The sequence below is a fragment of the Ascaphus truei genome, unplaced genomic scaffold (assembly GCF_040206685.1).
Source record: "Ascaphus truei isolate aAscTru1 unplaced genomic scaffold, aAscTru1.hap1 HAP1_SCAFFOLD_732, whole genome shotgun sequence".
In the NCBI taxonomy this organism is placed as follows: domain Eukaryota; kingdom Metazoa; phylum Chordata; class Amphibia; order Anura; family Ascaphidae; genus Ascaphus; species Ascaphus truei.
The window spans coordinates 172,663-182,876 of NW_027457067.1; the positions used below are offsets into that span (position 1 = coordinate 172,663).

The following is a 10,214-nucleotide window of genomic DNA, read 5'->3' on the forward strand; positions in this document are numbered from 1 at the left end:
GCTGCCCCCGTGTCACTGTGTCACCCTGCGCTCGCTGCTGCCCCGTGTCACTGTGTCACCCTGCGCTCGCTGCTGCCCCCTGTGTAACTGTGTCACCCTGCGCTCGCTGCTGTCCCCTGTGTCACTGTGTCACCCTGCGCTCGCTGCTGCCCCCTGTGTCACTGTGTCACCCTGCGCTCGCTGCTGCCCCCTGTGTCACTGTGTCACCCTGCGCTCGCTGCTGCCCCCTGTGTAACTGTGTCACCCTGCGCTCGCTGCTGTCCCCTGTGTCACTGTGTCACCCTGCGCTCGCTGCTGTCCCCTGTGTCACTGTGTCACCCTGCGCTCGCTGCTGCCCCCGTGTCACTGTGTCACCCTGCGCTCGCTGCTGCCCCTGTCACTGTGTCACCCTGCGCTCGCTGCTGCCCCCTGTGTAACTGTGTCACCCTGCGCTCGCTGCTGTCCCCTGTGTCACTGTGTCACCCTGCGCTCGCTGCTGCCCCCTGTGTCACTGTGTCACCCTGCGCTCGCTGCTGCCCCCCTGTGTCACTGTGTCACCCTGCGCTCGCTGCTGCCCCCCCGTGTCACTGTGTCACCCTGCGCTCGCTGCTGCCCCCCCGTGTCACTGTGTCACTCTGCGCTCGCTGCTGCCCCCGTGTCACTGTGTCACCCTGCGCTCGCTGCTGCCCCCTGTGTCACCCTGCGCTCGCTGCTGCCCCCTGTGTCACTGTGTCACCCTGCGCTCGCTGCTGTCCCCTGTGTCACTGTGTCACCCTGCGCTCGCTGCTGTCCCCTGTGTCACTGTGTCACCCTGCGCTCGCTGCTGCCCCCGTGTCACTGTGTCACCCTGCGCTCGCTGCTGCCCCTGTCACTGTGTCACCCTGCGCTCGCTGCTGCCCCCTGTGTAACTGTGTCACCCTGCGCTCGCTGCTGTCCCCTGTGTCACTGTGTCACCCTGCGCTCGCTGCTGCCCCCTGTGTCACTGTGTCACCCTGCGCTCGCTGCTGCCCCCCTGTGTCACTGTGTCACCCTGCGCTCGCTGCTGCCCCCCCGTGTCACTGTGTCACCCTGCGCTCGCTGCTGCCCCCCCGTGTCACTGTGTCACTCTGCGCTCGCTGCTGCCCCCGTGTCACTGTGTCACCCTGCGCTCGCTGCTGCCCCCTGTGTCACCCTGCGCTCGCTGCTGCCCCCTGTGTCACTGTGTCACCCTGCGCTCGCTGCTGCCCCCTGTGTCACTGTGTCACCCTGCGCTCGCTGCTGCCCCGTGTCACTGTGTCACCCTGCGCTCGCTGCTGCCCCCTGTGTCACTGTGTCACCCTGCGCTCGCTGCTGCCCCCCGTGTCACTGTGTCACCCTGCGCTCGCTGCTGCCCCCCCGTGTCACTGTGTCACTGTGTCACCCTGCCCCCCTGTGTCACCCTGCCCCCCTGTGTCACCCTGCGCTCGCTGCTGCCCCGTGTCAGTGTGTCACCCTGCCCCCCTGTGTCACCCTGCCCCCCTGTGTCACTGTGTCACCCTGCGCTCGCTGCTGCCCCTGTTTCTGTCACTGCGATTCTGCCCAAAAGAAAGATGGCCGCCTGTGACTTCCGATCCGCATCGTCATTTCCGGGACTTCTTTTCCCAACAGGCACCGCAGGAAAGAGTGGTCGTGACGTCACGTAACCGGAAAAGAGAAAGTGCATTAGCTGTAACGGTGAGTAACTAACGGTGAGTAACAGTGAGTAACATTAATGCTGAGCGGCAGCGGGATACTGATACTGTCAGGAGTGAGTAACAGTGAGTAACAGTGAGTAACAGTGAGTAACAGTGAGTGACAGTGCTGCTGAGCGGCAGCGGGATACTGATACTGTCAGGAGTGAGTAACAGTGAGTAACAGTGAGTAACAGTGAGTAACAGTGAGTGACAGTGAGTGACAGCGAGTAACGGTGAGTAACAGTGAGTAACAGTGCTGCTGAGCGGCAGCGGGATACTGATACTGTCAGGAGTGAGTAATAGTGAGTAATAGTGAGTAACAGTGAGTAACAGTGAGTGACAGCGAGTAACGGTGAGTAACAGTGCTGCTGAGCGGCAGCGGGATACTGATACTGTCAGGAGTGAGTAACAGTGAGTAACAGTGAGTAACAGTGAGTAACAGTGAGTAACAGTGAGTGACAGCGAGTAACGGTGAGTAACAGTGAGTAACAGTGCTGCTGAGCGGCAGCGGGATACTGATACTGTCAGGAGTGAGTAACAGTGAGTAACAGCGAGTAACGGTGAGTGACGGCGAGTAACGGTGAGTAACAGTGCTGCTGAGCGGCAGCGGGATACTGATACTGTCAGGAGTGAGTAACAGTGAGTAACAGTGAGTAACAGTGAGTGACAGCGAGTAACAGTGAGTAACAGTGCTGCTGAGCGGCAGCGGGATACTGATACTGTCAGGAGTGAGTAACAGTGAGTAACGGTGAGTGACGGCGAGTAACGGTGAGTAACAGTGAGTAACAGTGCTGCTGAGCGGCAGCGGGATACTGATACTGTCAGGAGTGAGTAACTGTGAGTAACTGAGTAACAGTGAGTAACTGTGAGTAACTGTGAGTAACAGTGAGTAACAGGGCTGCTGAGCGGCAGTGGGATACTGATACTGTCAGGAGTGAGTAACAGTGAGTAACAGTGAGTAACAGTGAGTAACTGTGAGTAACAGTGAGTAACAGTGAGTAACAGTGAGTAACAGTGAGTAACTGTGAGTAACTGTGAGTAACTGTGAGTAACTGTGAGTAACAGTGCTGCTGAGCGGCAGCGGGATACTGATACTGTCAGGAGTGAGTAACAGTGAGTAACAGTGAGTAACAGTGAGTAACAGTGAGTAACAGTGAGTAACTGTGAGTAACTCTGAGTAACTGTGAGTAACAGTGCTGCTGAGCGGCAGTGGGATACTGATACTGTCAGGAGTGAGTAACTGTGAGTAACTGTGAGTAACTGTGAGTAACTGTGAGTAACTGTGAGTAACTGTGAGTAACTGTGAGTAACTGTGAGTAACAGTGAGTAACAGTGCTGCTGAGCGGCAGTGGGATACTGATACTGTCAGGAGTGAGTAACGGCGAGTGACGGCGAGTAACAGTGAGTAATAGTGCTGCTGAGCGGGATACTGATACTGTCAGGAGTGAGTAACGGTGAGTAACGGTGAGTAACGGTGAGTAACGGTGAGTAACAGCGAGTAACGGTGAGTGACGGTGAGTAACAGTGAGTAACAGTGCTGCTGAGCGGCAGCGGGATACTGATACTGTCAGGAGTGAGTAACAGTGAGTAACAGTGAGTAACTGAGAGTAACTGAGAGTAACTGAGAGTAACTGAGAGTAACAGTGAGTAACAGTGCTGCTGAGCGGCAGTGGGATACTGATACTGTCAGGAGTGAGTAACTGTGAGTAACTGTGAGTAACAGTGAGTAACAGTGAGTAACAGTGAGTAACAGTGAGTAACAGTGAGTAACTGTGAGTAACTGTGAGTAACTGTGAGTAACAGTGAGTAACAGTGCTGCTGAGCGGCAGCGGGATACTGATACTGTCAGGAGTGAGTAACAGTGAGTAACAGTGAGTAACAGTGAGTAACAGTGAGTAACTGTGAGTAACTGTGAGTAACTGTGCTGCTGAGCGGCAGTGGGATACTGATACTGTCAGGAGTGAGTAACTGTGAGTAACTGTGAGTAACTGTGAGTAACGGCGAGTAACGGCGAGTAACGGCGAGTAACAGTGCTGCTGAGCAGGAGTGAGTAACAGTGAGTAACTGTGCTGCAGAGCGGCATACTGATACTGTCAGGAGTGAGTAACAGTGAGGTTCCGGGAGTATTAATACCGCACGCAGTACAATTAGAGTACTATTAATACTGCCTGATCCTGAGAGAGTATCACTGATTAATGCTGCTCGCAGGAGTAATACTCACAGAGGGCATAATAGTAACAGGCAGAACATAAAGTATACGAGTGGGGGGGATCCTGCGTGTGAGCGGTGAGTACCCCGTGCCTCGCCGCGCAGCGAGTACCCCGAGCCTCGCCGCGCAGTAACACCTCTCTCTTCCCGCAGTGTGACTCTCCTCCATGGCTCTCATAGAAGGAGTAGGAGACGAGGTGACTCTCCTCTTTACCGTGCTGCTCTTGTCCCTCGTGACGGTCTTGGCGTGGGTATCCACACACACCTCGGAGCGTGGGCACACGCCATGGGTACCACCAGTGGCACACTCCTCTTCCACAACCCTCCAACCTACAGGGGCATCAACCAGCGCGGTGACACCCGCTGTTCCAGAGAGGGACCAGGGGGAGCAGTCCCCTAATACTGACCCTACACCGAGTCACCGGGACCCTCCCCCTAGTACTGACCCTACACCGAGTCACCGGGACCCTCCCCCAAATACTGACCCTACACCGAGTCACCGGGACCCTCCCCCTAGTACTGACCCTACACCGAGTCACCGGGACCCTCCCCCTAGTACTGACCCTACACCGAGTCACCGGGACCCTCCCCCTAGTACTGACCCTACACCGAGTCACCGGGACCCTCCCCCAAATACTGACCCCACACCGAGTCACCGGGACCCTCCCCCAAATACTGACCCTACTCCGAGTCACCGGGACCCTCCCCCTAGTACTGACCCTACACCGAGTCACCGGGACCCTGCCCCTAGTACTGACCCTACACCGAGTCACCGGGACCCTCCCCCAAATACTGACCCCACACCGAGTCACCGGGACCCTCCCCCAAATACTGACCCTACTCCGAGTCACCGGGACCCTCCCCCAAATACTGACCCTACACCGAGTCACCGGGACCCTCCCCCAAATACTGACCCTACTCCGAGTCACCGGGACCCTCCCCCAAATACTGACCCCACAGAGGCGTCCGACACTATGGTACTTAGATTGAAGTTCCTGAATGATACTGAGAGGCTACTGAACGTCCGACTCTCCGACACCGTCCTGCACATCAAGAGGTGAGAGGGGACAGTGTGCCTCCCCCCCTCCACTCTATCCCCCCCCCCACTCTATTCCCCCCCCCACCGCTCTATTCCCCCCCCCACCGCTCTATTCCCCCCCCCCACCGCTCTATTCCTCCCCCCCCCACCGCTCTATTCCTCCCTCCCCCCACCGCTCTATTCCTCCCTCCCCCCACCGCTCTATTCCTCCCCCCCACCGCTCTATTCCTCCCCCCCACCGCTCTATTCCTCCCCCCCCACCGCTCTATTCCTCCCCCCCCACCGCTCTATTCCTCCCCCCCCACCGCTCTATTCCTCCCCCCCCCCACCGCTCTATTCCTCCCCCCCCCCACCGCTCTATTCCTCCCCCCCACCGCTCTATTCCTCCCCCCCCCACCGCTCTATTCCTCCCCCCCACCGCTCTATTCCTCCCCCCCACCGCTCTATTCCTCCCCCCCACCGCTCTATTCCTCCCCCCCACCGCTCTATTCCTCCCCCCCACCGCTCTATTCCTCCCCCCCACCGCTCTATTCCTCCCCCCCACCGCTCTATTCCTCCCCCCCACCGCTCTATTCCCCCCCCCCACCGCTCTATTCCTCCTCCCCCCCCCACCGCTCTATTCCCCCCCCCACCTCTCTCTTCCCCCCCCACCGCTCTATTCCCCCCCCACCGCTCTATTCCTCCCCCCCCACCGCTCTATTCCTCCCCCCCCCACCGCTCTATTCCTCCCCCCCCCACCGCTCTATTCCTCCCCCCCACCGCTCTATTCCTCCCCCCCACCGCTCTATTCCTCCCCCCACCGCTCTATTCCTCCCCCCCCACCGCTCTATTCCTCCCCCCCCACCGCTCTATTCCTCCCCCCCCACCGCTCTATTCCTCCCCCCCCACCGCTCTATTCCTCCCCCCCACCGCTCTATTCCTCCCCCCCACCGCTCTATTCCTCCCCCCCACCGCTCTATTCCCCCCCCTCCCCACCGCTCTATTCCCCCCCCTCCCCACCGCTCTATTCCTCCCCCCCCACCGCTCTATTCCTCCCCCCCCACCGCTCTATTCCTCCCCCCCCACCGCTCTATTCCTCCCCCCCCCACCGCTCTATTCCTCCCCCCCCACCGCTCTATTCCTCCCCCCCCACCGCTCTATTCCTCCCCCCCCACCGCTCTATTCCTCCCCCCAACCGCTCTATTCCTCCCCCCCACCGCTCTATTCCTCCCCCCCCACCGCTCTATTCCTCCCCCCCACCGCTCTATTCCTCCCCCCCACCGCTCTATTCCCCCCCCCACCGCTCTATTCCTCCCCCCCCACCGCTCTATTCCTCCCCCCCCACCGCTCTATTCCTCCCCCCCCACCGCTCTATTCCTCCCCCCCCACCGCTCTATTCCTCCCCCCCCACCGCTCTATTCCTCCCCCCCACCGCTCTATTCCTCCCCCCCACCGCTCTATTCCTCCCCCCCCTCCACTCTATCCCCCACCACTCTATTCCCCCCCCCACCGCTCTATTCCCCCCCCCACCGCTCTATTCCCCCCCCCCACCGCTCTATTCCCCCCCCCACCGCTCTATTCCCCCCCCACCGCTCTATTCCCCCCTCCCACCGCTCTATTCCTCCCCCCCACCGCTCTATTCCTCCCCCCCACCGCTCTATTCCTCCCCCCCCACGCTCTATTCCTCCCCCCCCACCGCTCTATTCCTCCCCCCCCACCGCTCTATTCCTCCCCCCCCCCACCGCTCTATTCCCCCCCCACCGCTCTATTCCTCCCCCCCCACCGCTCTATTCCTCCCCCCCCACCACTCTATTCCCCCCCCCACCGCTCTATTCCTCCCCCCCACCGCTCTATTCCCCCCCCAATGCTCTATTCCTCCCCCCACAGCTCTATTCCTCCCCCCCCACCGCTCTATTCCTCCCCCCCCACCGCTCTATTCCTCCCCCCCACCGCTCTATTCCTCCCCCCCACCGCTCTATTCCTCCCCCCACCGCTCTATTCCTCCCCCCCACCGCTCTATTCCCCCCCCACCGCTCTATTCCTCCCCCCCCCCACCGCTCTATTCCTCCCCCCCCCACCGCTCTATTCCTCCCCCCCCACCGCTCTATTCCTCCTCCCCCCACCGCTCTATTCCCCCCCCCCCCACCGCTCTATTCCCCCCCACCGCTCTATTCCTCCCCCCCACCGCTCTATTCCTCCCCCCCCACCGCTCTATTCCTCCCCCCCCACCGCTCTATTCCTCCCCCCCACCGCTCTATTCCTCCCCCCCCACCGCTCTATTCCTCCCCCCCCACCGCTCTATTCCTCCCCCCCCACCGCTCTATTCCTCCCCCCCCACCGCTCTATTCCTCCCCCCCCACCGCTCTATTCCTCCCCCCCACCGCTCTATTCCTCCCCCCCACCGCTCTATTCCTCCCCCCCCCCGCTCTATTCCCCCCCCACCGCTCTATTCCTCCCCCCCACCGCTCTATTCCTCCCCCCCACCGCTCTATTCCCCCCCCACCGCTCTATTCCTCCCCCCACCGCTCTATTCCTCCCCCCCACCGCTCTATTCCTCCCCCCCCACCGCTCTATTCCTCCCCCCCCACCGCTCTATTCCTCCCCCCCCACCGCTCTATTCCTCCCCCCCCACCGCTCTATTCCTCCCCCCCACCGCTCTATTCCTCCCCCCCACCGCTCTATTCCTCCCCCCCACCGCTCTATTCCCCCCCCCACCGCTCTATTCCTCCCCCCCCCCACCGCTCTATTCCTCCCCCCCCCACCGCTCTATTCCTCCCCCCCCCACCGCTCTATTCCTCCTCCCCCCACCGCTCTATTCCCCCCCCCCCACCGCTCTATTCCCCCCCACCGCTCTATTCCTCCCCCCCACCGCTCTATTCCTCCCCCCCCACCGCTCTATTCCTCCCCCCCCACCGCTCTATTCCTCCCCCCCACCGCTCTATTCCTCCCCCCCCACCGCTCTATTCCTCCCCCCCACCGCTCTATTCCTCCCCCCCACCGCTCTATTCCTCCCCCCCCCCGCTCTATTCCCCCCCCACCGCTCTATTCCTCCCCCCCACCGCTCTATTCCTCCCCCCCACCGCTCTATTCCTCCCCCCCACCGCTCTATTCCTCCCCCCCACCGCTCTATTCCTCCCCCCCCACCGCTCTATTCCTCCCCCCCACCGCTCTATTCCTCCCCCCCCCACCGCTCTATTCCTCCCCCCCCCACCGCTCTATTCCTCCCCCCCCCACCGCTCTATTCCTCCCCCCCCACCGCTCTATTCCTCCCCTCCACCGCTCTATTCCTCCCCCCCACCGCTCTATTCCTCCCCCCCCACCGCTCTATTCCTCCCCCCCCCCACCGCTCTATTCCTCCCCCCCCCCACCGCTCTATTCCTCCCCCCCACCGCTCTATTCCTCCCCCCCCCCACCGCTCTATTCCTCCCCCCCCCCACCGCTCTATTCCTCCCCCCCCCCACCGCTCTATTCCTCCCCCCCCCCACCGCTCTATTCCTCCCCCCCCCCACCGCTCTATTCCTCCCCCCCCACCGCTCTATTCCTCCCCCCCCCACCGCTCTATTCCTCCCCCCCCCACCGCTCTATTCCTCCCCCCCACCGCTCTATTCCTCCCCCCCACCGCTCTATTCCTCCCCCCCACCGCTCTATTCCTCCCCCCCACCGCTCTATTCCTCCCCCCCACCGCTCTATTCCTCCCCCCCACCGCTCTATTCCTCCCCCCCACCGCTCTATTCCTCCCCCCCACCGCTCTATTCCTCCCCCCCACCGCTCTATTCCTCCCCCCCACCGCTCTATTCCTCCCCCCCACCGCTCTATTCCTCCCCCCCACCGCTCTATTCCTCCCCCCCACCGCTCTATTCCTCCCCCCCACCTCTCTATTCCTCCCCCCCACCGCTCTATTCCTCCCCCCCACCGCTCTATTCCTCCCCCCACCGCTCTATTCCTCCCCCCCACCGCTCTATTCCTCCCCCCCACCGCTCTATTCCCCCCCCACCGCTCTATTCCTCCCCCCCCCCACCGCTCTATTCCTCCCCCCCCCACCGCTCTATTCCTCCCCCCCCCCACCGCTCTATTCCTCCTCCCCCCACCGCTCTATTCCCCCCCCCCACCGCTCTATTCCCCCCCACCGCTCTATTCCTCCCCCCCACCGCTCTATTCCTCCCCCCCCACCGCTCTATTCCTCCCCCCCCACCGCTCTATTCCTCCCCCCCACCGCTCTATTCCTCCCCCCCCACCGCTCTATTCCTCCCCCCCCACCGCTCTATTCCTCCCCCCCACCGCTCTATTCCTCCCCCCCCACCGCTCTATTCCTCCCCCCCACCGCTCTATTCCTCCCCCCCACCGCTCTATTCCTCCCCCCCCCCGCTCTATTCCCCCCCCACCGCTCTATTCCTCCCCCCCACCGCTCTATTCCTCCCCCCCACCGCTCTATTCCTCCCCCCCACCGCTCTATTCCTCCCCCCCACCGCTCTATTCCTCCCCCCCCACCGCTCTATTCCTCCCCCCCACCGCTCTATTCCTCCCCCCCCCACCGCTCTATTCCTCCCCCCCCACCGCTCTATTCCTCCCCCCCCCACCGCTCTATTCCTCCCCCCCCACCGCTCTATTCCTCCCCTCCACCGCTCTATTCCTCCCCCCCACCGCTCTATTCCTCCCCCCCCACCGCTCTATTCCTCCCCCCCCCCACCGCTCTATTCCTCCCCCCCCCCACCGCTCTATTCCTCCCCCCACCGCTCTATTCCTCCCCCCCCCCACCGCTCTATTCCTCCCCCCCCCCACCGCTCTATTCCTCCCCCCCCCCACCGCTCTATTCCTCCCCCCCCCCACCGCTCTATTCCTCCCCCCCCCCACCGCTCTATTCCTCCCCCCCCACCGCTCTATTCCTCCCCCCCCCACCGCTCTATTCCTCCCCCCCCCACCGCTCTATTCCTCCCCCCCACCGCTCTATTCCTCCCCCCCACCGCTCTATTCCTCCCCCCCACCGCTCTATTCCTCCCCCCCACCGCTCTATTCCTCCCCCCCACCGCTCTATTCCTCCCCCCCACCGCTCTATTCCTCCCCCCCACCGCTCTATTCCTCCCCCCCACCGCTCTATTCCTCCCCCCCACCGCTCTATTCCTCCCCCCCACCGCTCTATTCCTCCCCCCCACCGCTCTATTCCTCCCCCCCACCGCTCTATTCCTCCCCCCCACCGCTCTATTCCTCCCCCCCACCTCTCTATTCCTCCCCCCCACCGCTCTATTCCTCCCCCCCACCGCTCTATTCCTCCCCCCACCGCTCTATTCCTCCCCCCCACCGCTCTATTCCTCCCCCCCACC

At 62.5% G+C, this 10,214-nt stretch overlaps 1 protein-coding gene across 2 annotated transcripts; it reads left to right on the forward strand.

Annotated features, from left to right (window-relative positions):
- The first annotated feature begins 1,575 nt into the window (after positions 1-1,575).
- On the forward strand, positions 1,576-4,939 carry LOC142486091 (uncharacterized). Of its 2 annotated transcripts, none has more exons than XM_075584749.1 (2): positions 1,576-1,671; positions 4,032-4,939. In XM_075584749.1, exon 2 carries the CDS (start codon positions 4,046-4,048, stop codon positions 4,937-4,939), a length of 894 nt encoding a protein of 297 aa, XP_075440864.1. In that variant the 5' UTR covers positions 1,576-1,671; positions 4,032-4,045. The 2 variants fall into 2 exon arrangements, with proteins under 2 accessions (XP_075440864.1, XP_075440862.1); XM_075584747.1 differs by having other exon boundaries at positions 1,594-1,685.
- Positions 4,940-10,214: the final 5,275 nt, after the last annotated feature.